The sequence below is a fragment of the Micropterus dolomieu genome, linkage group LG09 (assembly GCF_021292245.1).
Source record: "Micropterus dolomieu isolate WLL.071019.BEF.003 ecotype Adirondacks linkage group LG09, ASM2129224v1, whole genome shotgun sequence".
Taxonomy (NCBI): Eukaryota; Metazoa; Chordata; class Actinopteri; order Centrarchiformes; family Centrarchidae; genus Micropterus; species Micropterus dolomieu.
In genome coordinates this window covers 18,517,843-18,544,479 of record NC_060158.1, presented here as the reverse complement: position 1 = coordinate 18,544,479, position 26,637 = coordinate 18,517,843, and the positions used below count along the sequence as shown (strand labels likewise).

Below are 26,637 nucleotides of genomic sequence, written 5' to 3'. Positions count from 1 at the left end.
GTAACGCGCTCGGAGCCCCGCCTCCAATGCTTTATCCAGTTGAGTTTACAAATGGTGGAAAGATGAGTCAAATCGAAGAACTAAAGGTGTTTGTCTCGGAGCGGCTAAACGCTACTGCCTCTGAAATAGTCGGTGCTATTGAAAAAACCATAACGGATTACGAGGAGCAGGTTTCCCGTTTGAAGGAAGAAAACGACCGGCACCGCTCTCTGTTGGACATCATCCTGAAAGCCAAGTTAACGCCACGACAGACAGAAGGTTGGTCCATCCGAAACACACAATCTGGGTGGATGTTGTTAACATTAGCCTCTGCTAGCAAGCAATAAGTAGCACCGCTAATAAAGTCACCTCTGTTGAATTTTGTATCTGTTTACCGTTAAAAGTGTTTACACAAAGTGTCACTACATTCAGTTTATGTATCTAAATGCAGCTAGCTAACGGTTAACGTTAGCTTTTTCAAACGCAGGTGAGGATTGCTGTTAAGTAAAATAGTTGCTCCCAAACGTTACTACGTCACAACACTGAAGATACTAGGTACTAACGTTACTCTGAGGTTTGGATTAAGATGAATTTAAACTATTTAAGTTCATACAATAGTGGCTGCCGCTGTCCATGTCAGTGGCAGCTGCCAGTGGACATTTTGTCCTATCACAGTAGGAAAAGCACAGCTGCAAACAATAGAATCACTGATGGCTGAATTCCATGTAACAGTTAGCTGACTTGGTTTTGGGCTCCTGTATTATTTATTACCAATTTATTATGTTTTATTGTTGCTTTACTTTTTTTCTTACTCTTGTAAAGCCCTTTGTGACTTTGTTCTGTGAAAGTTTAATAAACTTTACTTACTGCTATTGTGCATACGCTCTCATGGCTTACTGGCACACTTGAATAGAACAGAGCTATTGTTAGTAGTAACACCTATCAAAATGTTTGCTATGAAAAATGCCTTTTCACATGCTGATATCTAGGCAAGAATCTGTTCTACCACACCTTTTAATTAACCTGAATGCTTAAGGCCTGTTTTTCCTCAAGCAGTGCTTGTAAGCTAATGCTCAAACTCTGCAACCAGCATTGCATACTAACATCTTACCTAAAATACCACAACAATGAGGTGGCAGCTGCCAGCAGCAGTCAGTAACAAATTGACAAGCCACAACCATGTCTACATATCTTGGCTACTCTGTTAAATAGCTCTCCAATGTCACAACCAGTGTTTGTTTTTCTAAATTGGTCATTGTCCCCGTTTTCTGCGACACTAATCTTCTTGACGCCATTGCCAGGAAATGACAACAGTTTTAACTATAACATAACTGTTGTTATTTATTTTAGTATTTGTCTCTATACATTCAGCCCTTAATTCCACCCTGTTTTGTTATTTTCTTTTCTCTGCAGCAGGTAATGCCACCAAAAAACAGGTTACCCCTGCTGCTGCTGACCCAGGTGCATCAGATTCAAGTCCTGCCCACGAGTCCCCCTGCCATTCCAATGGTAGGGCTGAAGTCTAACAATAAAATCCCCTCTTCAGTAAAATCACTTAATTTGGCTTCTCTGTAAAGCTCAACAAAATATTATTAATTTGCAAAAATGGGCTTTTCAAAAATGATTCTGTCACCAGTAAGCACCATTAGCCTTTTCCAGTCATTCTGTACAAGGCCTTTGTTGAAGTGTCTCATAACTCTTGTAATTCTATTATATACCAGACCATTTTGTAAAGTAACTAAATTAGATCATTATTTATTTTCCAGGCTTGCAGTGTGTCTTCACCTCACGCACAGACTTTTTAAAGTTAGCATCCAGTGGCGACTGTCCCTACTGCTTGAAGACCGTTCAAGCCAGTGAGACACATTTAATGAGAAAGCATTATCTATTTGCTGTTCATTTTGCTGAGGGTGGTACCGGTAAGTTTTATTAATATGGAAATCAAAATGTGATGATACTTTATTCATTATAATGGATTACCTTAGTCGAGCAATTTTAAAGTATGCTAGCTGATTTCATAGCATGGAATTGTGCTAACATGCCAAAATAATTTTCTCTTTTCAGAAAAATTTGTTGTTCCATGTACATGCAAAGACAGGATCCAAGGTAGAAGTCACTGGCACTGCCCATTTTGCAGAAAGATCATTTATCGGAAATGTAACTTTGAGGTGCACATATCTAAACAACATGGTATGTATCCTACCATTCCTTTGTTTTGTTGTAAAAGCATGTGTTCAGTTCTGCTTTAGATAACAGCTGTATAATAGAGCCACCACTAATAATAGTGGTAATGAATTTCCCTAACTAAAAGCCATTAACTGCTGTGTCTTTTTACTTTACAGGTTATACAATATTGCAGCAAAGCCAAGACCCAGGTTAGTTTACAATATGTTGCAAATTTGCACAAGTGTAAAAAAACAAATGCAGCACCTGTATTCATCTTCTCCACAATTAGACTATTTACACCAGGCATTAAAATGCGTCTTATATCCAGAATGTTTTCGGATATGATCTTGGGTGTATTTATACCTGTACTTTCAAATTGCAATCCAGTCAACCAAAATGCATTTTAAGTGAAGCTAATAATTTAAGATTTCTATTTCTTCTTTTGGGTAATGCATATACATAATTCAGTTTAAAGTTCAATAAGTCAATTAGTAATCATGTATTAAATAATCATGATTATGATTGATTTTTGCCATAGTCAAGCAGCCCTAACTCTGAGGAGCTCTGGACATAGGTTAATCATACACAACCATGATTATACCATTCTTCTAGAAGCGCATTTGTGAGGGCAGGCACAGATGTTGGACAAGAAGGCCTGGCTCAGTCTCCGTTCTAATTCACCCCAAAGGTGTTCCATCGGGTTGAGGTCAGGACTCTGTGCAGGCCAGTCAAGTTCTCCACACCAAACTCGTTCATCCATGTCTTTATGGACCTTGCCTTGTGCACTGGTGTGCAGTCATATTGGAACAGGAAGGGGCCAACCCCAAACCGTTTCCACAAAGTTGGGAGCATGAAATTGTCTAAAATGTCTTGGTATGCTTAAGCATTAACAGTTTCTTTCACTGGAACTAAAGAGCCAAGCCAAACCCCTGGAAAAACAACCCCACACCAAAATCCCCCCACCACCAAATTTTACACTTGGCACAATGCAGTGAAGCAAGTACAGTTCTCCTGGCAACCGCCAAACCCAGTCCATTGGATTGCCAGACAGAGAAGCGTGATTCGTAACTCCAGAGAACACGTCTCCACTGCTCTAGTGTCCAATGGCGGTGTGATTTACACCACTGCATCCCACGCTTTGCATTGCACTTGGTGATGTAAGGCTTGGATGCAGCTGCTCAGCCATGGAAACTCATTCCATGAAGCTCTCTACACACTGTTCTTGAGCTAATCCGAAGGCCGGTCGACATTTGGAAGTGTGTAGCTATTGGTTCAGCAAAAAGTCGGCAACTTCTGCACACTGTGTGCCTCAGCATGCGCTAACCCCGCTCTGATTTTATGTGGCCTACCACTTTGTGGCTGAGTTTCTGTTCTTCCCAATCGCTTCCACTTTGTAATAATACCACTAACAGTGGACCCTGGAATATTTAGTATAGTGAGGAAATTTCACAAATGGACTTATTGCACAGGTGGCAACCTATCGCGGTACTGTGCTTGAATTCACTGAGCTCCTGAGAGCGACCCATTCTTTCACAAATGTTTGTAGAAGCCGTCTGCATTTCTAGGTACTTGATTTTATACACCTGTGGCCATTGAAGTGATTGGAACACCTGAATTAAGTGATTTGCAGGGGAGTCCTAAAACTTTTGGCAATATAGTATATTTGGCAGGCTATAAAATACATTGCTCTGTCCTTCCCCTTAGAGATCGATCATCCCTCTCTCATTGCCTTTGAGGAGGATGTTCCTCTGAGTCCTGAACCCTGGTGTCAGCAGGGGCTGAGCAGTCTACACCAGGAGGACCCTCAGTCCTCACTGTTGCTTCAAATAAAAGATGAGGAAGAAGAAATGTGGAGACTAGGTCTGATGGAAGAGCATGGCAAATAGAACTTCACTTTCACTGCATGTTAAAACTTGTGATGCAAACAATTGAATGTTAATTTTCTCTTTTATCCACAGGGAGTCATCCTGAGTTGCAGAACTCAGAGCAGCTGCAGATCAAAGGTGAGCCAATACAAATAGGTCTGGAGGCAGATCACGCTCAAGACCCTGCATTGAACATAATCTATGTGGACACTTACATTCAACATCCCAGCGAAATCAACAATGTGGAAAGCAGCAGGGAGCATCCTCTTCCTAATTCTTCAACTCAACCTCTGGAAAACCTGCCTGATGGTGGGATTGGTGAAATACAGCAGCCAGCTGGGAAATCTCAGCACATCACTAAAGATGGTGCTCTTGCTAAGAATGGAAGCAGAAGCAAAATCAAGGATTGGAAGAACCATAGACATTGTTTAAATATAAAGCCACTCAATTCAACTAGGAAGAGGCATGTGCAAAGATCTGTACCTCCCTTGAGTTTAAATGTAAAGAAATCCACAGAGTCATCTGCCAGTCAGAATCTCACAGGTCCTCATTGTTGTAAAGCATGTGGAAAGACTTTCCATTACATATACACACTGAGGACACACGCGCAAACACACACAGTGGATAAAATCTATATATGTGGAATTTGTGGAAAACATTTAGAGTCGCCAGAGAGTTTAATCCAGCACCTTAAAAGCCACACAAAAACAAACAAATGTAGTGTATGTGGCAAACAGTTTTCTAATAGTTCCCGTCTGAAACGGCATAGGAGATTTCACAGACCAAAGGGTCTAAATATCATGTCATCAGCTTACAAACCACAGATGGGCGATATCTTACCGATGTCATAAATGCATCAAACTGCTGTTATTACTGGCTTATGATCCACAGCAGTAAACTAAATCTACTAAGTGGAAGATGCTAGTCCAGTGGTGTATTTATGGATAACTGTCCTAGTGCTGGTCAGTATGTTTATTTATTGTTATCATATTCATGTATAATTTTGTAGACTTTCAATTAAAAAAAAGTAATTTCTTCCCTCTGTGTAAATTCATTTTTTCATGGATCATCAGTTTGGAAGTTACACCAATAGATTACTATTAATTGATGTAAACTGCACACATCAGCCCCAGGACCCAATGAAACCTTTCAGTTAAATACATATTCAGTGAACTGTATTGTGTGTTTGTGAATAAACAAAATATTCAAATTTAAAAAGCTATGTCAAACCCAGGTATCGACTCAGTATTTGAAACTACATGACAAGTATACAAGGTGGTTTTTTGGATGGATTTGTCAGCGAAGTTTGTAGTCCCTTTATGCTACACACAGAACTTAACATTAAATTTATAAGAAATTATAAAACTATTTAGTTATTTATATACACATACACTGAACATTCATGGCACTAAAAGGAGAAAAGTTTCTGTCAGACTGGGAATTTGCATTACACATACCCACTGTATAATAAATATTTACTGGAAAGTCTAAATGCCACAACAAGAATTGTTGTGGATATGTGACTCACTGAGTTCAAATATATTTCGGCTAGTGTCTTTTCATTTTCACTGTTATGGTCTATCGGCAATACAATTAAAGAATTTAAGTCACAGTAAAGTACGACAGACACATTGAAGTCTAACGTTACATAAAGGCATTACCGGCATAGTGGTAAAATGTTAGGAATTATATAGCGACTTGCTGTTATTGCTATTCCACGGAATGTGAGTGGGTGTGAGGCGTTCAGTTTGTTGGCTGCTGTGTTTTCATCCCAGCTTTCCCTTTTTGTCATGTCTGTCCCATGATGTGGTGAGTTTGCCCATGGCAGGAAGGGAAAGGAGGGAAGCTGCACCGTTTGACTCCGCTCCAGAGAGTCAGTCCTCATTCAGTTTCTCCCGGGCGAGCCACTGCCTCCTTTTGGTTTTACACGGGGAACATGGCTGTGTTGAAGATACAAGACCAGGTAACGTTATGTATCTGAGTTAGCGAACAATGTAACTCATCGGTGTCCCTATTTGGTAAAACTGATCAACGCTAGTTTGCTAATAGCGTTTCTGTGTGTAACATTAGGCAACATCGTGTCACATTGACTGTTCATTTTAAATTGCTAAGTTTATTTATGGTGACTTAAACTAGTCTGGGGAATGACATTTTTAAAATAGATCTAATGGCTAAGTAAATGTTGCTTCGGTTTGCTATCGTTCTTACCGTTAGGTCAACTGACATGTTAGCTAACTAACGTTAGCTAGCGGTAACCAGTTAACAGAAAACGAGTTAACGTAAGTTGAGTACCTTGCCAACGCCATGCCAGCAGTTGCTTCACTTTCACTTAGTTCAGTTAAAACGTTATGTTTCGTGTCAAGTTAGCGGAAACGCGACCGTTTTTCCACTGTCTTCACTTTTTTGACGGTTGTTTGTTGCTTCTATTCTGGTGGTGATGTACTGATGAACACAGCTGGATAGCTACGAGGTTAACAGGATGGCTAACTCCCTTGTGATGCTAATGTTAGTTAGCAACTTAAACTCAATTCAAAACAAGAATTATGTCATCCTACTGTAAGGTTATTAACGTAAAGTTGGTGAAACGTATTAACTGTTATCTTGAATTTGATTGCATATTTACGACTTAACTGACTGAAGGCCTGTTTCCTACCCAGGGAATTGCTTTGTCAGCTGTCGAGGTCAGCTCCCTGCACATTTTCTCCGGGGTAGCTGCTGTGGTGGGCAGTCACCTGTTGCTCGAGATTAGAAGGCTGTCAGACCAAAATAGCAGGTGGTGCTGGTTACAAAGTCTCCAGCTGTGGTCATGAATTAAGACACTTTCCACAAGCTTAAATCGGTTGTTATGAACACTGCTGGGAACTGATGGCAGTCACACAGGACATTGTAGGGACACATACATAAGTAAATAAGTCTACAAGGGCTGGCTCAAAGAGTGGCTTAAGACTTTGTTTCAGTCAAGAACCTTCCCCCCCCCCCATTTGGCTGACTTTTGGTGTAGCCAATCACATTGACATGGGGTTGTATGTTGCATGACATATTAAAGAAAGTTCACAAAATACTTTTGTCAGGATATTTTGTTTGTGTATGCATGTGATTGGCCAGTAGAGGGAAGTAATTAATTAGGTAAACAATTAAGTCGGCCCGATTACATTTTGTAATCATTTACACTATCAAAGAAATGACTGATACCCTGTGCTATTATGTGTGCTTTCCATAAATTGGCTTTCATGTTGAGGTCAGAGAGGTTGGGGGTGGGGAGACCAATTATTTTGGAGGTGTTATTTGTGATTCGTGTAAATTTGTTCTTATTGGTAACAGTGAGTATGTTGAAATAACATTGTACAGTAAAGAAGGATGGGTTGAATTATGCTTTTGTAGAGCAGCAGCAGAAGGTGGGGAGCAATCAAAAGAGATTTAAGTTTACGGATGGCTTTGTTGGCAGTGTTTGAAAGTGTCTGAAAGGCATTTGCCATCATTTATTGCAATTTAAATGAATAATAATAAATTAATGAAAATAATTGTTACTTGCCCCAATTAATTATGGCAGACAATAGAAACCCTCATATGTGTTGGGCCTAAATGGTTATAGTAAGATATCATTTTGTTATTCTTTGGAGTCCGGTAAAAATATGAACTTCAAAGTAAGCCACTGATTGTGTAGCTCTGTGGCCTGTCCTGGTCGGACCACTCTTCCAGGCAGTCAAGAGGAGCGCAACAAACGGAAGAGTGTGTGTGATCAGATCCCCCTCTCTATCCTCCATTGTTCTCCGTAGTGCTTGCTGACAGAGAATTGGACAAAGGGACAAAAATAGTCATGCGCTGAGGACAGGACTACAGACATGAGTGTGTGTCACTTTTGGGAAAGGCGTCTCTTTGTCCTCTAGGGGGCATCCTACCGCTTTGTAGCATGCAAGTGTCCTAACCAGGCTATGGTCCTGCCTGAAGAGAGGTGGTAGAGGCATTTAAAAAGACTCACTAAAAACAGAAGGTAGAGCATAGTTTTGTTAATTTGTTTGTTTACTTGCCCTGAGATTTTCAGATGTGTCCATGATGCATTCATCAGCAATATGCTGTTAAAAGCTGGTAGCCAAAGAGCCTCTAAGCACCATATAACCGCTTGTTTTTGCACTTAAATAAAAAAAAAATTAAATGTGTACAGTATACATACAGAACAATTGCTTTAGGTCTCTATTTCCCCATACTGTCAGGCTTATCCATTAGATGAGTCATCATGGCTGCGATCCTGCTCGGAGACGGAGTCGATGTGCCAGGCCACCGATACACACTGCCAAGCCATCGCTTGGTCTGTGGACATAACCAAAATCAATTTAAAATGTAAATTAAAGGTAAGAACTAAATAGACTATAGTTATGTATAAAAATGAATGAAAAATAGTAACATGAAGGTTTGTCACAGTCAGGCATTAAAACTTTTTTTCACATCCATGCAATGTTAATGACTCATGCTCAGTTTGCATTTTAGTCAGATCATTTAATGGATAGCATGTCGATATGTACATGTAATGTCAGGGCAGGAAATGATATTGTAAAGCTTTGAAATCTAAATGTTTAACATCTTAACTGCTGCTCCCTGTGTGAGTGTGTCCCAGCACACGTACACACACGCACACGTGCTGGCCTTTGTGTTTCGGGACTGCTATTACATTACACACATTGCTTCCTGTCACAGGGTCAGAGCAGAGGTCAAAGCATGCGGAATACTTTCCCGTACACATGCGCAGTGTCACGTTGGGTCTCTCATGAAGTAATGCTCGGAGGTTGTGTTGGAATTTTTATTTGTGAAGGTGTTCTGCCGGCACCCTCTTGTTGCGGTGAGATAGGGTTCACCTTGTGCATGTTTTCCTAGTGTCCCATTGCTTTAGGGCATTTGAGCTCTGCCTGCTGCCTCATGAAAGCACACATCCAGCTCATCACAAAATACATTTTTCATTTTGCTTGTAATTAGGAATACTCATCTTAATTTGCTGTTGATCACGCTGTAATGAATTTCCTGCCAATTTCATGTGCTTGCTGTGCTTTTGAGTCCCAATTACAACTTTAAACACACATGAATACACATACAGTTCACAGAAAGACTCTACAACAGGTCTGCTCTGTAAACATCTTTGGGCTACGTTCCCGAGAGCATCCCTACTGTTGAATAGTGTGATAAACAAAACATTGGTTGGTTGTTTATATTCTTTGCTTCCCAAGTATCATTCTTTATTTGTGCCTTTGAGGCAAATCGGTAATGCAAACAGTAGTTGCTGTAGGAGCAGAAAGACTGTGTTAAGCTATGTTTCATATTAAGTGTGTAAGTGGTAAGTCCATTAGACTAAAAATTTAAGCCCGTAGAAAAACTCCATCCAACTGAATCTCTCCTCTCATTTGCCCTCCCTCACTCTGTCCCTCCCTCTGATTTAATGGGGTTGTGTGGCTTGGCAAGATAGCTCTTTTTAGGATCTGTGTTGAATATGAAGGAGACCGAGACACACACACAGACATGCACGCACAGACTGGTCTTGTTAGCTACCCTCACATTCTCTGGCAAAGCCAGTTTGTTCCAGTTTTATAATGAGGAGATGGGGACTTTTGAAGCTATGCCACTGATGCACCAAAGAGAATACTGAAACACACACACACACACACACATACACACACCAATCCGGTATCCATTCTCTTTTATTCCCTCATATTTAGAAGGGAAGGCCATTTTCTATTTTAGCAGCAACTTTATGAAGTTGCAGACCACTAAAATCTTATTTAGCAAACTAGAAATCAACCCAACAGTGTAGTCCACATGGGTTTATTTTTATCATGCTGTGTGGGGTACAACTTTTTAGATTGCTTCACCCTTGGCTGTTTCATAGAATAGAAAGAGACCTTCAATGCTTCACACCATTACTTTAAAGCAACATTAGGTAGTAATTTTATCTATCTAGTATAAATTAACAGCTTCAAAATCTTTTTCATGGTACACTGACTTGTATAGGGTGAATGGTGTCTCTGTCTCTGTTAGTGCCACTCCGGCCTCGCAGTGCCTGCTGCTGCACTATGTAACATTGGAATCCCGAGCAGGACATTTATTACGACAACGGCGTAATACTTTACGGCACTATGAAGCAAAAAGTATATAAAAATGTAAGTTCCTTGGAAGAAGCTAGCACGGCATTTTCAGTATGGAAATCAAGGCAGAGGCTGCGAAGAGACCGAAGAAGACGGAGGAAGCGAAAAAGGAGAGACCAAGCAAGAGACCGGACAAGAGTAAATAGGGGACTGGCTTTTACTCGTTGCAGGACAGATGCTGAGCTGGCCTTCTTGCTGTTGGACTAGTAAGATATAACTTTTTAGCTTTATATGTCTTGTGGTGTTGCACTTGCTTGCATGTTTGCCTGTCTTAGCAAAGTTGTCGACTCAAGCTAAATCAGTCAGAGGTTTCACAAAAACTATAAATCTCGAATCGATGTTGGCAAACTTATAAGGCACTGTAACACAGTCGGACAACTGTAATGTTTACTGTAAGTACTTTTGCCCGGTTGCTGTCTAGCTTTGTTGGCTAGCTTGCCAGCAGACTCTATGGACATAACATTAGCTAATGGCAGAGGCGAAGAGACCGAAGAGGATGATGACAGTGGAAGCTAAGAAGAGAAAAAGAGATTGACCATGGAAGAGGGTCCAAGGCATTGGCGAGAAAAAAACCAAATCTTACATAATGTTGCTTTAATTTACAATGCCAGAGATCAGAGATTTGTTGAGTGGACTAATAATGAATCTACAAGTCAAGGATCAGAAAGTCATGATCGTGGTTGTAAAACATATACAAAGAGTACTGAAGCTCTCAACAAACATGGTATTGGTTGCTGATGATAGCAGGGCTTGCATTAACTAATAAATAGTCCTGCACCATCATACTGTGCTGTAACATCGTTATTCACTTACATTACTTTAGTTTACACTTAAATAAACTGACAGGGATCTGATAACAATCAGGCATTGAAACAGGCCCCTGGCAGTCCTTCAGACCAGCATTTCTCACTTCTGTTGCCATTCATTTGACATTTTTTCTCTATATTTGCTTCCTCTTTATCTGAGTTTCTTGACATTATGTATTTTGAGTCATTTTGTTTCTCACTTAACTTGTCTGTACTAAGCCCCCTCGCTGTTCTTTGTTCCTTTCATCTTCAGGTTTCTTTGTGTTTTGTAGTGCTCTATGTACCTGCCTGATTCCTCTCTCTCTCTCTGCTCTTCTATCCCTACTCCCCTCCCCTTTCCTTTCACTTTCTTTCTCTCTGTCTGTCTGTCTCTCTCTCCCTCTCTCTCCCCTCCCCCTCCTACCCCTCTCTCTGTCTCCTTTTAAAAGAGCTGGCTTCAGCAGTCTGCCTGAAACGAGCGACGCATGCCCACACATACATACTGCCGTGGTCCACGCTAATCACAGGGTCCCTCTGTATTTGTGTGTGTGTGTTTTCAACTGACGTGTGCGTGTGTGTTCCTGGCTGCAGCTCAGCAGTGAGGATATGTAGCTTCCCGTGTGCTGCTAGGCAGCCCAATCTCATTCTGCCGCATGCCGCTTACCGCCACCATTACGCAGAGGAATTCCCTGCTGTCTCCGCTACTGCTGCTCACAGAGAGTGTAAGTGTGGGTTAGGGAGAGGAGAGAGGAGACATGCAGCAAAGCAACACTGACAGATAGAGGACAGAGCTGGATTTCACTTTGGATTTTACGTGAAGATGTGCAGTGTGTGCATGCGAGGAAATCACGCTGTTTATGGGATTTATTGCTGACCTTTGTGCTCCTGAATTGCGCACGTATGTAAGAGGGAACACTGTGTATTTATGTGTGTGAGTGTGAGAGAGAGTGAGTGTGTGAGCGTTCGCGTTGGTGTGTGTGTGAGTGTTCCTCCCTGATGCGGTCAGAGCGAGCTAGCCGTGTGTGTATTGTTGTGCTGGAGGAGGTGGAGGAGGATGAGCCCTCTTCTTCCCCCCCACCTCCTCGGCCCAAATCGTCCCCAGACCGCAGATCCCATCATGCCTCTCGAAGGGCTGGCGCTCAGGAGGACAAGGTGAGATTGAGTCCCTTTCTTTGGTTCTTCATAGGTTGAACGAGAGTTTTCTGAATCAGCTGAGGGTTTGCAACGTTTAAGCTTTATGTACAGTTTTTTGTGAGAATGACAGCACTTACCGGGGTTTTGAGCACACCAGTGCATTTTTCACACCTGGCCCGAAGTTTAATCCTGTGCTGAAGTACGTTGTTACACATCCCATTGCATAAAAATACAATGCACTCCCAACACTCGTCACCCAGTGCTAAATATAGTGCCAATATAATCACTAATATAGCCTTGCCATATAAGATGACTGCTGGATTGTATAGGTTATCTGCAAAGCCTCGGCCTTTGTAGTCTCCAGTGTTGGCTGTATAAAGGGCAAGCCTATCATTGAACCAGGGTAGTCTTTTCATCCTATGAAAGGTGTTCTTTGAAGTGTACATGGGGAAGGTGGAAAGCCAGAGAAGATGTGCCAGCTCTGATGACAGGGTTTGTGCTCTCAGTCCGTGGCTACCTTCTCTGATCTCTGACATCATTGCCGTGGCCGTCAGTGTAATAGGCACGAGACAGATGCCGGCATGCCTGACAGCCCCACTTATTTTTAGTTGGGCCGAAATAAGAGAGGGATGGGGAAAACAGAGAGAGTGTGTAAAGGAGTAGATCCTCCATCGTAGTTACGTAGTAAGCCCTTGCTGAGGAAAAGGTGTGCTTTTGACAAAATTTTATCAATGAGACCCACAGTACTTCACTTGGTAGATTGCAAAGGAGGGAATGTCAATACTCTAATTTAGAAGGGCCTTGGAATGTGAAGCCTCTCCAGACTTCCCACAAATCAACATCATCATGTTAGTGTTCATATGTTTTAGTCTGTCAATGCATTTTCAATAATGCAGCACAAAGGAAAGCACTGCTTATAGTAAATTGTCAATCAGAACGATTTTCCTAGTGAAAATCCTTCAACTAATTAAAACATATTCAGACAAGGAAACCGTCTGCTGCTGTAATTATTAGATAAAAGAGAAAAGAGAGAGTAGTCTTACTGTACAGATAATATAATCACTTTGTCTCTTAGATCTTAGTGACAAATACTGATTCATAACCATGGTCAGAGTAACTAGTTTGTCACAGTTGTGCAATTGTTTAGCAATATATTTCAATATCAGCTGTGTAATAAAATGTTTACTTAGTTTGCAGACTTACATGTAAAATTAAGCTCTTGTGCTTTGTAAGATGATGTAGGGAAAAAATCAATATGACATTAACCATAAATATAAGAACATCACGAGGGTACTGTATTTTGAACCCAGTATCCCGAATTGAATTGTGTGCTTGAATTAGTGTTACTTCCCTTAACCTTTAATCTGAATGGACTCACTGTTTACAAATCCCAGACAGTATCAGACACCATGCTGTCATGATCATGCCAACTGTTCAATCACGCACACACACATGCTTACGTAAATAAAACTAAACTAAGGATAAACTACAAGTTCCCCCCCTCCTTATCTTTACATTGCTATATACATTCTTCACAAACAACAAACATTTACGTATCGCCACATGTGTTTATGAGTTTATTGTATGCTGCAGCTGTTGCTGCTGTCATAAACAAATTGGTGATATACTGCCATTTGTGACCTATGGCTTTCTCCCAGCTCAGGATTATAGTGTCTGTGTGTGAGACTCTTCCATTTGTAACTCTCGTAACTCTCACTGATAACACAGTTGTCAGCAGTGAAAATTACTGCCTTGCAAATCAGGTATGTCGTGTACATCTGCATTTCCTCGTCTTTATTTTGTATTTTTTGTCTCTGTAGCCGTCTCTGTTAAGAGCCATCTTCAACGTGGACCCCGATGAAGTTCGCTCCCTCATATTCAAGAAAGAGGATGTCAACATTCAGGTGAGTCACACTCTTCTTTTAATTTCACCAGATTTTCTCCGAGTATATGTGTGTTTGTGTTATAATGGCAACCCTGTGTATTAGTCTTTGACACTGTAGCTTCACGAACACCACTATATATAAAATAAAATAATAATAAAAAACACCAAGGAGAGCAGTCAGCCAGCACGCTACAATTGATCTGAGTTCCTATCGATCCATTGACTGACTGGGAGTGCCTTTTGGCAGCTTCCCTGTCTTATACAGCTGTCAGCCAGGGCAGGACACATGAACTGTACATAACACTACCCCCTCCGGTGGTTTTAGGATATAACCTTCACCTGATACCACTTTAGCTCTCTGTCCCTAGTCTTTCTGAATATATTTCCTCAGTTTACACCACATCCTGTTTTCACGTTTTTTGTTTTTCCTCTACGAGCTGTCTGTAGTGCTGGGGTCATCACACTGAGTCTTCTGGAGTCAGCAACACTGGCCCAGGCCTATTGCAGTCACATGACATTTGTTTATAGCCCAACTCTGTTGATTGCTCTTCTACTGCACTGAGAGAGAGAGAGGTGGGGCAGCAGGGTGCGTTGAAGTGATGGAGCGAAGTGAGGAACACAAGTGAACACATGAAAGACTCTCCTCATGGCTCTAGTCTCATGTTTCTTGTGGTATGCCACGGTGTGAGGTCTGTAGATTTTGTTCGGGGCATGTCAGCCACATTATGATGTGTGTTTGTGTGTGAGTGTGTGTCTTGAGGCTTATGTTTATATAAAAAAGAGTAATAATACATAACAAGCTTAAATTTGTGTTTTTCTGTGTCATGCCAGGACAATGAGAAGCGGACGCCTCTGCATGCTGCAGCCTACTTGGGAGATGCTGAGATCATTGAACTACTCATCCTCTCAGGTAAACACTACAGCCTGGCTTTGAAAGCTGCATTCTTTCAATCTTTGGAGCCATCCATTCAATTTACACCTAATATCTGTCCACCTACAATATCAGTTCTACTTGAAGGCTTACTCATCCATCCACACTGGCTATTAGCAGCCATCCCTGTATGCGTCCATCTGATCCTGTTTTTCGTACACATTAGCTCTCTAAATGTGTCTGTTTATGAATTCACATACTTAGAGAATTTCATTGCGCAGTCAGTTGTTTAAAGGAATACTGAACTAATGTATTTGTCTGCTTTATGTTAATCTTTGAACTAAAAAACTAAATTGGAAACAAATGTATTGTCTGTTTTTTGACTTGTTTGAAGAAACATGATTTGAGTCGCATCTGTTTACCGCAGCCTCTTTTCCAACCCACCACGCTTTCCCAAACTCTTCAAAGCCACATGCTGTTCCTCGTCTCTCTCATCCTCACGTTGCTCCACGCTCCCTCAGTAGTTTCCATGCCAGCGTTACTGCTCACTGCTCGCCCTCTCTTGGTGACTAGTGATTTATCAACCATCTGATAGGGTCTATGTCGGCTTGACTTTCTGTGAAGTCAGCTGAGCACGTGGGGCTAACCCAATAGTAACAGAAGCGTAGTGTGGAAGGGTGTGTGTGTGTGTGTGTGTGTGTGTGTGTGTGTGTGTGTGTATTCTCTGTTTCTCAATAATGTGAAGAGCAAGCAACAGGTGCAGCTTTAGGGCTATTTTAACCCCCAAGCTGTGCCAAAGAGAATCACGGGAGTGTTTTCTCTTCCAGGCACTATTGGCTCACCCCCTTCCCACAAGTCATGTAAAAAAAAGTTTGTCTTTAAGGTTTTCACTCTTTTTTTCTCTCAATTATGTGTCTTGGGCCTTTTTTAATGTATCTTTAAATGATCAGACATTTGTACACGTTTCCACCATGTTTCTCTATTCGATGTCTGCCATTTTGGCATCTCTCTCTCTTTCTTTCTCACTCTCACACTCTCTCACTCCCCTTCTGTCATCCAAGGAGCCAGAGTTAATGCCAAAGATAACAAGTGGTTGACTCCTCTTCACCGAGCTGTCGCTTCCTGTAGCGAGGTAACACATTAACAAAACACACATGTTAATGTTCTTTGCGTCTCACATACCTTGGAGAAGCCACTGTTTGATAAGATAAATTTGCCACCGGCAAAATAGCACTGCAACAAAAATGCAGACTACTAATTTCATTTCAGCAAGAGACAAAGCACATGTTAGTGTGGCAACACACATACCAGATAGAAAACCTTGGAGCTGCCTTACTGGCATGAGATTGAGAATTATTGCTGCTGGGATAATGTTTACAGATTTGTACAATCTGGCCTTAAAGGGGCAGTGTGTCGGTTTTGATAAACCTTCAAAATCTCTATACCTATTCCGCTTGGTCCTGGGCAATATGCCCACACTAACACAGCCCCCATGTGTTGTTTCTCCTTCTCAGTGCTATTGTCGGCCCCCTAAGAATAGCAAAGACTTTTATAACCACCCACACACAGCCACCTGCACACGCTGGCATGTACTTTGTTATATCACTGAGGCATATTATAAAATAGACCTTCTGTCTGCACACTCTGACCCATTCACATTCTCCATCCAGGATGCAGTGGCAGTCTTGCTGAAGCACAGTGCAGATGTTAATGCCCGGGACAAGAACTGGCAGACGCCGCTCCATGTCGCTGCTAGCAACAAGGCAGTGCGCTGTGCCGAGGCTTTGGTTCCGCTGCTTAGCAACGTCAACGTATCTGACCGTGCTGGACGCACTGCCCTGCACCACGCTGCCTTCAGTGGGCACGTAGAGGTTGGTCTTTTTTAGACACCCACAGTAACACTTAAATCCGTGCGAACATCTAGTTAATTTGCTTTCGTGTGATAGATGGTGAAGTTGCTGCTGTCGAGAGGAGCCAACATTAATGCATTTGACAAGAAGGACAGGAGGGCCATCCACTGGGGAGCCTACATGGGTGAGACTGTGCATGTCTAATCCAAACACATTTTTTTATCAAGCTAGATGAAGCGTCTGTCTCTCCCTGGTCATACACACTGCTTTCTTTAATGGTTTATTCCCCTTGTTGTCACTTCCATAAGCAGGACATGGCAAAACAAAACTTATTTATATTGGACTAATGTCATTTCCTCCCCTCCCTCATTTGTTTCAGGCCACCTTGAGGTGGTGAAATTGTTGGTGGCCAGCGGAGCCGAGGTTGACTGTAAGGACAAAAAAGCTTACACCCCGCTCCACGCAGCCGCCTCCAGTGGCATGAGCAGCACAGTGCACTACCTGCTGAGCCTGGGGGTCCACGTCAGTACAGACACACACATATGCATGCACTAGCAATGTCCTTGATATGTATATAATGTGCCTTGACCTTTTGACCTAGCTACGTCTTTACCTTTTAATTATACAAGCTTTAAATAACATTCAACGAAGGTTAAAGTCAAGGGCAACTGGACTTGGTTGAAGATATTGGAAGACGTTTCGTCCCTCATCCAAAGGACTTCTTCAGTTCTGACTGACTGGTAGGGAAACTCAGCTATTTAACCTCAGTGGGGTCGTTTGCCAGGGTCATCGATACTGCTGGTTCGTTAGTGTTCCTGGCTGGCATAACGACGTCGTTATGGTCGTTAGGACTACCCGAGGCCAAGACCATCATTGGCCAATAGGTTACCTTTGTTGAGTTTCCTGGGAAGTGATGAAAGGACAGCATTGTAAGTTGGGGATAAGTGGTGGCGTAGACCCCCTCCCCTGTTCAATGACGGCTTCTCGACCTGGGTGTAGATGGCTTCCTTGACACGTCTTTCAAACCATCCATCCTCTCTGTCTAAAATGTGCACCTGGTGGTCCTCAAACGAGTGTCCTCTGTCCTTCAGATGTAAGTAGACTGCAGAGTCTTGACCTGAGGAGTTGGCCCTTCTGTATTGAGCCATGCGTTTGTGTAGTGGTTGTTTAGTCTCCCCAATATACAGGTCTGTGCATTCCTCACTGCATTGGACCGCATACACTAGATTGCCTTTCTTGTGTTTGGGTGTGCGGTCTTTGGGGTGGACCAGCATCTGTCTTAGTGTGTTGTTGGGTTTAAAAAACACAGGGATGTTGTGTTTGTTGAAAATCCTCCTGAGTTTCTCTGATACTCCAGACACGTATGGAATCACAATGTTGTTGCGTTTGACCTTCTTTTCCTCCTCCCCTGTAGTTTTGTTCTTCTTGGATCTTGTGGCTGTCTTCACAAAGGTCCATTTAGGGTATCCACAGGCTGTAAGTGCCCCCTTCAGGTGGTTCTGTTCCTTCTCTCTGGCTTGGGCGCTTGTTGGTATGTTTTCTGCTCTGTGGTGCAGTGTTCTCATGACCCCTAGCTTGTGCTCCAGTGGGTGGTGTGAATCGAACAGTAGGTATTGGTCTGTGTGTGTGGGTTTTCTGTACACACCAATCTGCAGGCTCCTGTCCTCCTCAATGTGTACAGCACAGTCCAGGAAGGCCAAACTGTTGTTGTGAACATCTTCTCATGTGAACTTGATGTTACTGTCCACAGAGTTGATGTGTTCTGTGAAGGCTTGCACTTCCTGGCTTTTAATTTTGACCCAGGCGTCGTCCACATATCTGTACCAGTGGCTCGGTGCTATTCCTCTGAAGGAGTTGAGGGCTTTGCTCTCCACTTCTTCCATGTAGATGTTTGCCACAATCGGGGATACCGGTTAGCCCATGGCACAGCCATGCTTCTGTCTGTAGAATCCTCCATTGTACTGGAAGTAGGTGGTGTTTAGACAGAGGTTGAGTAATTTACAGATCTGGTCAGGGCTGAGGCTAGTTCGGTTGTCCAGGGTGTTGTCTTGTAGTAGCCTTTTCCTCACGGTTTCTACTGCTTCTATGGTGGGGATGCAGGTGAACAAAGAAGTCACGTCATAGGGTGAGTTCCCTACTTGACAGGTTTTTCACCCATGTGTTGTCTGTTTCATGGGTTGTGGGGTTGTTGTCCTTTTTCCTCCAAGACAATTCTCTCCACTGTCTCTCTCGATATAACATTAAGTCAAAAAGCCCTACAACTTGTACTCTGTTCCTGAAAAGTCATACACAGCCTTCTCTCCTTGCACAGGTCAACGAGGTGAATGCCTATGGCAACACTCCACTCCATTTGGCTTGTTACAATGGACAGGATGTGGTGGTCAGTGAGCTCATCGATGCAGGGGCCAACGTCAACCAGGTGCGTGCGTGTCTCTCTGCACAAGACTGTATGTGCATGGCAGTTGCGTGTGTTGTAATTGTGTTATTTGGTACCTTGCTTCAGGTGAACGAGAGGGGGTTTTCTGCTCTCCACTTTGCCTCCTCCTCACGCCAGGGGGCGCTGTGCCAGGAGCTGCTGTTGGCCCACGGAGCTCACATCAACACACGGGTGTGTCCATATGCAGATACACAGAAACACACTGCTTTAACTAAGAAACAGCTTTTGCTTTTTATCGATATTGCTGAAGTACTGTACAGCCTGTGTCCTCAGTTCTCATCAATGTATGCTGCTAGGTATCTAGTAGGAAACTGAAATGACAGTGTTGTTAACACTTTGGTAGCAGTGATGGAAACATATATTGGGTTCCCACAGCCTCAAGATGCAAGGCCATATGGGCTGATGAAAGGGGGGTGGTTGGCTCCCCGAGGCTGCAAGCTGCTCACGGAATATGTGTGTGGGTGTGCGTGTGGTCCACGATTGCTTCTGTTCATTTAAAGCTTTCTAACAATAAAGTATTATGCTCACAGTTGAGTCAGGTTTCCACACTGGAACTTTAATGTATGTCTGCATGCACTGCATCACTGAAATATAGAGTTAAAACTCGACAGAAAATCACAATCATCGTCTTTGTCCCTCTCTGCTTCTCTCCACTGTCTCTCCCTCCATCTGTCCAGAGTAAGGATGGTAAGACTCCCCTCCACATGGCAGCTACCCATGGAAGGTTCTCCTGTTCTCAGGCCCTCATTCAAAATGGTGAGACTCTGTCCAGTATGCTTCATGCCTGAATTCAAATTAATGTGGCACAATATGCAAAATTATCTGGGTTTTTTTCACTGAGTAGAAATACATATACCCTTTGTTTACGTGTGTGTGTGTGTGTGTGTGTGTGTGTGTGTGTGTGTGTGTGTAGGAGCTGATATTGATGGTGAGGACAAGAGCAGAAGCGCTGCCATTCACATCGCTGCCCGCTATGGCCATGAGCTCATCCTCACAGCACTCATCAAACACGGAGCCAACACAGCCAAGTTAGTAACAATTGACATTTACATTCAACCACCTGTCTATCTTCCCACTATAATCAATGCTTCAGTAAAAAGAAGCACAAATAAAAAAGGGACAGATCAATAACTGGAGATGGTTAACCTCAGGAAAAAATATTCTTTCAGCCTCTTTTTGTTTTGTTTCTGTCATTACAAATGCACCCATGCTGTCACACCTTACCCTCTATGTCCTGTGACGACTTGTCTTCTCTGCGTTCAATCCTCTCAGGAGAGGCATTCATGGGATGTTCCCTCTGCACCTGGCAGCTCTCAGCGGCTTCTCAGATTGCTGCAGGAAGCTGCTGTCCTCAGGTAAATTCATGCTGACACCGTTCTTGTCACTAAATCACCTAGTTGACACCCTAAATGATGCCAATTGCATATTTGTGCAGGGTTTGACATAGACACCCCTGACGACATTGGAAGGACCTGTCTACATGCTGCTGCAGCTGGAGGGTGAGTCATCATTCCTGCTTATTTAACAGAATTCACCTTTGTCCATCTATTTAGTATACATTTTGAATTTTGTTTGAATGGATATAGTTGACCATTGTGGTTTTAAAAGAAAATAACAGAAAGCTCATGTGCACTGAAATATTATCTGCGCACTTGTTTACAATAGACTGGTATGCAACATCACTGTTAAAGCTTTCTCTCCGACCAGGAACCTGGAGTGTCTGAACCTGCTGTTAAACATAGGAGCGGACTTTAACAGGAAAGACAACCATGGAAGGTGAGCCAAGCAGGCAGGTTTATTCTAGGAATGCCTGGAATAGAAATAATATAAGGTCTGAAGACAGAGGTACACTTTTGACCACGAGAGTAGAGAGAGGGTATGAAGTCCTCGCTGATGTGCTCACTCTCTCACCATTCAGGACTCCACTACACTATGCATCTGCAAACTGTAACTACCAGTGTGTGTTTGCCTTGGTGGGCTCTGGGGCAAGTGTCAATGAGCTGGACGAGAGAGGCTGCAGTCCCCTGCACTACGCTGCTGCAGCTGACACTGATGGAAAGTAAGTCCTAATGTTTTAATTGATTTAGTTTATAGCTAACTATCAAAGAATCATCATTGTCAGACGAAGGGTTTAAAAAAAAGTATTTTGTCTGCTAGGTGTGTGGAGTACCTGTTAAGGAATGATGCTGATCCAGGAGTGAGAGACAAACAGGGTTATAGTGCAGTGCACTATGCCTCCGCGTACGGACGCACACTCTGCCTGGAACTGGTGCGTACAGCTCCCTCGCTGAGTGAAAATATGTTGTGTGCCCTACAGAAAATATGAAAATCATGCAAATTGAAAGCTGATCTCTTCCTTGTGCTAAAAGTTTTTAGAACTGTAGATTTCTCAACAGTTCTCTTGTCGTGGTATCATAAACAGGCTTTTTCTTTGTTTCTTTCAGATGGCAAGTGATACACCGCTCGATGTGGTAAGAAAGAAATTTCAATCATGTACTGTAACACAACGACCCCTTACAGTGATTCTTTGTACGTAGCTCCCTCTGGTGGACAGATGGGGGGAAAACAGTGGTTAGCTCATCTGGTGAGCAGATGAAGCTACTGTAAAACCTCTTCTGTCTTGTTATAGGTTTGATAAAAATTGGCAGGTCAACGTTGTATGCATTTCGCAAAAAAATTGCTTCTTAAATCTAAAACTCCTCGTGGGCACAAAGCTTTGCAAAGCACTCCTAATCACCCGTGCAGCTGCTTATTGTCTGAAATGAGAAAAATGTGAACCATCTCTCTATTTCAGTTATTGGAGACATCAGGAACAGACATGTTGAGTGACTCACAGAGCCAGGCCCCCGTCAGTCCACTCCATCTGGCGGTGAGTTCAAAGATGTTCAGTATATGGCTTTGAGTTTGTTTCGCTCACACCCAGGATTTAACAGTCACTGCCGTGTCTATTACCATTAGACATAAAAGACTTGTATCTATTGGTGTGTGTCTTCCATTGACTTAGGCTTACCACGGACACTGTGGAGCTTTAGAGGTCCTCTTGTCGTCCCTTCTGGAAGTGGACGTTTGCAGCCCAGAGGGCCGGACCCCTCTGAGCCTGGCCTGCTCTAGGGGTCATCAGGAGTGTGTCTCGCTGCTGTTGCACCATGGCTCCTCGCCCATGACCCGTGACTACACTCACAAAAAGACAGCCATACATGCTGCAGGTATACACACAGGCGGTTACACACACAGACGCATACAACCAGAGAAATCTGTTTGGAGGGGGCACCTTCACGTCATATCAATAATGTTTATTTATTTTCTCTAGCTATGAATGGCCACCCAGAGTGCCTGCGCCTGCTCATGACCAACAACGACCAACACATTAATGTGGACGCACAAGACACAAACGGACAGTGAGTGTGTGTGTGTGTATAGTGTGCATACAAAATGGTTTAGGCTGGAGGCTTTCACTGAAATTATTATGCAACTATTTTGTTTGAGGAGATTACTTTAACTAATTTTACTTGCAAAATAAATCAAACATGTGTTATGTCATATTTCCACTCTGTTTGCAGGACTCCACTGATGTTGGCAGTGCTGAATGGACACACAGAGTGTGTGTTTTCTCTGCTCAGTCAAGGAGCCAGTGTAGAGAATCAAGACCGCTGGGGGAGGACGGCACTACACAGAGGGGTGAGAAATTCACACAAACCCAATAACTTAATACTATATTTTATTATAATGTATTAACTTGTGATTTATAATTTAACTAATGATTTCCACTTGGTAAATTTTCACACAGGCAGTGACAGGCCAGGAGGAGTGTGTGGAGGCCCTCCTCCAGCGGGGGGCCAGTGTGTGTGTCAGAGACATCCGGGGCCGCTCCCCTCTTCACCTGGCATCTGCATGTGGCCGTGTGGGTGTCCTGGGTGCCCTACTGCAGGCCACCAACACCTCACACACTCACAGACACCTCACTGACAACCAGGGCTATACACCACTGCACTGGGCATGCTACAACGGTACGAGGACACAACATGACAAACATGTCTGTTCTGTATAAACTTCATATTTACATCCGTTCCTCCCTTTGCACTTGTGTCTTCTCTCTGTTTAGGATATGATGCTTGTGTGGAGGTGTTGTTAGACCAGGAGGTGTTCAAGAAGATTAAGGGCAATTCGTTCAGTCCACTGCACTGTGCTGTGTAAGACAATGTGTCTGTTTGTTCCAATAATTGTTTTTATGTAGATCGGCACTGGTCTGAGGGTATGTGACGGTGTGTGTTGTGTGTTACAGTATGAACGATAACGAGGGAGTGGCTGAGATGTTATTAGACTCGCTGGGCACAGCTATTGTCAACACCACTGACTCCAAGGGCAGGTGACACATGTTTTTGGTAAAGTTTGTTTTGGGTGAGCACAAGCTCTGCTGGTATATCGTTAACTGTGTTTGTGTCAACGCAGGACCCCCCTTCACGCTGCAGCTTTTTCCGACCACGTAGAGTGTGTTTCCCTTCTGCTGAGCCACGGAGCTCAGGCAAACGTCGTCGACACGCACATGCGCAGGACGCCGCTGATGATGGCAGCTCTCAACGGACAGACCAACACTGTGGGTCAGTACAACCACTGCCACATAGATACACTATGATTTCTAAAACTTTGACATGTAACAGTCTCTGTTAATGTGTTGCAGAGGTGTTGGTGAACAGTGCTAAAGCAGACTTGACACAACAGGATACAAGCAGGAACACAGCATTACATCTGGCTTGCAGCAAGGTAACAACCATTCACAGACAGGAAATGCTTTTTTAATTCACTGGCCATGGTGAAATATGGATAGTAACATGTCACCAGGCACATATAAGGATGACTAAAGAGAAGAAAAGTAGTTACAGATACAGTGTTATCTGTCAGCTGGTGAAAAGGTTAATTACACATCCAAATAATAGTGATTTTCTTTGTTTGTTTTGTTATTGTGAATTAAATAAAGGCTTTCCAAAATTTGTGTATTTGTCCTACATGTAGGAAGAAATAAGCAGGTAGTCTGAGTTCACATTTGAAAAATATACAAAAGAGGTAATAAATTATATAAAAACACGTCAAAGTGACGCTTTTCTGTCTTATCACAAGAGGTTTTAATTTGAAAGGCTTAGCAATGGTTAGAATGGGACAACTGGACAATCATATTGTGCAATTCATGATTATACTTGTTCAAAAGGTCAGCATCAGGGCCTTTAATAATCCTTGAGCACCTCCATGTGGACAAATAAAATAGTCTGTTTCAGTAGGTTAATTTCGGCACCATCATGTAGTATTAAGGACTTGGCCAATCATGGAAGGACTCTAATACCAGTCAGTGTGTTGCTGATAGCGGTTGACTCATTGGCAGGATATATTTTATATCCTTTCAATAATTCCATCCTGGATTTCTTGTATTAAGAGTCTTTTGTGGACTGACAGATTCTGTGTGTCCATTAGGCTGAGGTTTGAGTATATTACTGTTAAGGTTACGCTCTATGTACAGTTCTCATTTATTTCATTCAGTGTACTCTGCTACAGCTAAAAGGCTTTAATGCAGTAACTTTGCTTTCATATTTGAAGAAGTGCTCTGTTTGCTTAATGTTACTGTTTTTTCAATATTATTCAGTTAAATTTAGTTCTATAGTAGCTTCATGTAGGTGGAATAGTGGTAATATGTGTGTGGTAGTTAATAAAGCACAGTTCTTACCGGACTATCTAAATTCAGGCAAGCAACTACACCTAGGGATTCTTCATCAAATAGGAGGTCTTAAGCTTGGGCTCACACAAAACATCGCCTTCTCCATCACAATACTTGTCATTTTTCTCTGTTCTTCATTCCTCTCTGTTCTTCTCAGGGTAATGAGACGAGTGCCTTGTTGATTCTGGAGAAAATCAGTGACAGGAACCTCATCAACTGCACCAATGCTGCTCTCCAGACGTACGTAGTATTTCTAGGGTGCAGGCAGACACTCAGCTGTGCAGCAGGGTAATCTACTAATTTCAGACTGGACATATGTTTTGACAGTGTGTCTCCCTCTACCTGTAGGCCCTTGCACATAGCAGCCAGGAGGGGATTGACTGTGGTGGTCCAGGAGTTGCTGGGGAAAGGAGCCAGTGTGCTAGCAGTGGACGAGAACGGTGAGCTTTCATTTTAATGCTGTAGCACGCTCCTCACTATTCATGTGTATTTCTAAAGTGAAATGTAATTTTTTATTTTTTTTTTTTTTTTTTAACTCTTTTGCACCTCTCTTAACCCTAGGTTACACTCCAGCTCTGGCCTGCACTCCCAGCCGTGACGTGGCCGACTGCCTGGCGCTCATCCTCAACTCCATGATGCCCACCTCCCCTATGGTCACCATAGCAGCTTTGCCTGCCCTTTCTCTTACTCAGACTGTCATCAACCACCATACCACCTCCAACCACATCTCCAAAGGCGTGGCCTTTGACACCCCACCTGCCCTGAGGCCTGACCATGCCTCATACTGCAGGGCAGAGCGTCTGCTGTCCTCTGTCACTGGCGACGATGAACTGAATGACTCAGATTCAGAGACATACTGAGAACATACCTGCAGTTAGACAGAGCCCCATAATACTGGCAGGCTAGCCAGCCACTCAGGAGCCTTAAAAGGTCGCTGACCAGGAACAAAAAGAGAGAAGAGAGTGGGGAAAAAAGACAGTGTTCAGGTTTTTTTTAGGTAAGCCTCTTCAAAAATAACCATTGTTGGAAACTAGATGTTTGTTCCCTTGGGGTGGAAAATAATGTACTAAAATATAGAATAAGGTGAATACACACTACATTTGTCTCAAGACACTACCACTGTATGGTCAGTAACATGGCCAGTGTCTTTTTAAATTTAGCCCATATTCTGATGGAGTGTTTTTAAGCCTTTTCACAGGTTTTCCTACTGGACAAAAGGCCAGAGGACTGCTTTTTTTGTTAGCATGATTGTCTTAAGAAACAACAGAGGGACAATCTTACGGGACCAGGAGATTGATTACTGTTTGTGGTATTTATGAATTTTTAGTTGGAGTTCTTCAAGCTATCATGGCTGTCACTAACGCACATTGGTAATGCTGCGTTGTTTTTGAACCACTTTTCAATTCCTAGGAGAGGAAATCATTATTGAATCCTATGAATTTATTCCAAGTGGAGACTGAATCCTTGGGAAGTGATTCTGGCAGCAAGTGAATGGATGTAAGACGCAGAAACTGTATGATTGTATCAGGAGTCATTTGATTGATGACCAGAATGAGCGGCCCAAGGAACTTTTAACTTGCAATGCTGTAACTACTCAATGTCTGTACTGTAATGGAGACAGGGGAAAGTGTGTGTGCGCGTGTGTGTGTGTGTGTGAGAGAGAGAGAGGGAGAGAGAGAAATAATATTGCCTTCTTAGGAACAAGCTACTTTCGGGCAGAGGATGCACGCAACTTGGTGCAATGTTTGTATAGATTAAGTAATGAAAGAATGAATAAAGAGATTTGTTTTTGATTTACTGTAGTGTGTATATGACAAAAGACACAAAAAAAGC

The 26,637-nt window shown here is 42.7% G+C and overlaps 2 protein-coding genes and 1 long non-coding RNA gene across 5 annotated transcripts; all 3 read left to right on the top strand.

The window, feature by feature from the left end:
• LOC123976112 (zinc finger and BTB domain-containing protein 49-like) lies at nt 1–5,048 on the top strand. Its single transcript, XM_046057961.1, has 7 exons — nt 1–258; nt 1,393–1,488; nt 1,746–1,898; nt 2,044–2,169; nt 2,322–2,354; nt 3,850–4,005; nt 4,104–5,048. The coding sequence occupies exons 1-7, from the start codon at nt 27–29 to the stop codon at nt 4,859–4,861; spliced, it is 1,554 nt and encodes a 517-aa protein (XP_045913917.1). The 5' UTR covers nt 1–26; the 3' UTR covers nt 4,862–5,048.
• Nucleotides 5,049–5,785: 737 nt separating this feature from the next.
• LOC123976110 (serine/threonine-protein phosphatase 6 regulatory ankyrin repeat subunit A) lies at nt 5,786–26,597 on the top strand. Of its 3 annotated transcripts, XM_046057954.1 has the most exons (30): nt 5,786–5,973; nt 8,222–8,359; nt 13,878–13,961; nt 14,774–14,852; nt 15,875–15,945; nt 16,484–16,684; nt 16,760–16,847; nt 17,043–17,185; nt 18,975–19,082; nt 19,167–19,271; nt 19,778–19,856; nt 20,014–20,128; nt 20,373–20,455; nt 20,536–20,599; nt 20,808–20,876; nt 21,019–21,159; nt 21,258–21,369; nt 21,545–21,571; nt 21,895–21,969; nt 22,105–22,306; nt 22,411–22,498; nt 22,661–22,778; nt 22,888–23,107; nt 23,203–23,290; nt 23,383–23,466; nt 23,550–23,698; nt 23,779–23,861; nt 24,962–25,044; nt 25,153–25,244; nt 25,366–26,597. In XM_046057954.1, the coding sequence occupies exons 1-30, from the start codon at nt 5,947–5,949 to the stop codon at nt 25,662–25,664; spliced, it is 3,315 nt and encodes a 1,104-aa protein (XP_045913910.1). In that variant the 5' UTR covers nt 5,786–5,946; the 3' UTR covers nt 25,665–26,597. The 3 variants fall into 3 exon arrangements, with proteins under 3 accessions (XP_045913910.1, XP_045913913.1, XP_045913911.1); XM_046057957.1 differs by lacking the exon at nt 8,222–8,359 and having other exon boundaries at nt 5,788–5,973; XM_046057955.1 differs by lacking the exons at nt 5,786–5,973; nt 8,222–8,359 and adding an exon at nt 11,299–12,075.
• LOC123976119 lies at nt 6,030–7,069 on the top strand. Its single transcript, XR_006826258.1, has 2 exons — nt 6,030–6,515; nt 6,668–7,069. It is a non-coding gene; the product is annotated as an uncharacterized LOC123976119 (long non-coding RNA).
• Nucleotides 26,598–26,637: the final 40 nt, after the last annotated feature.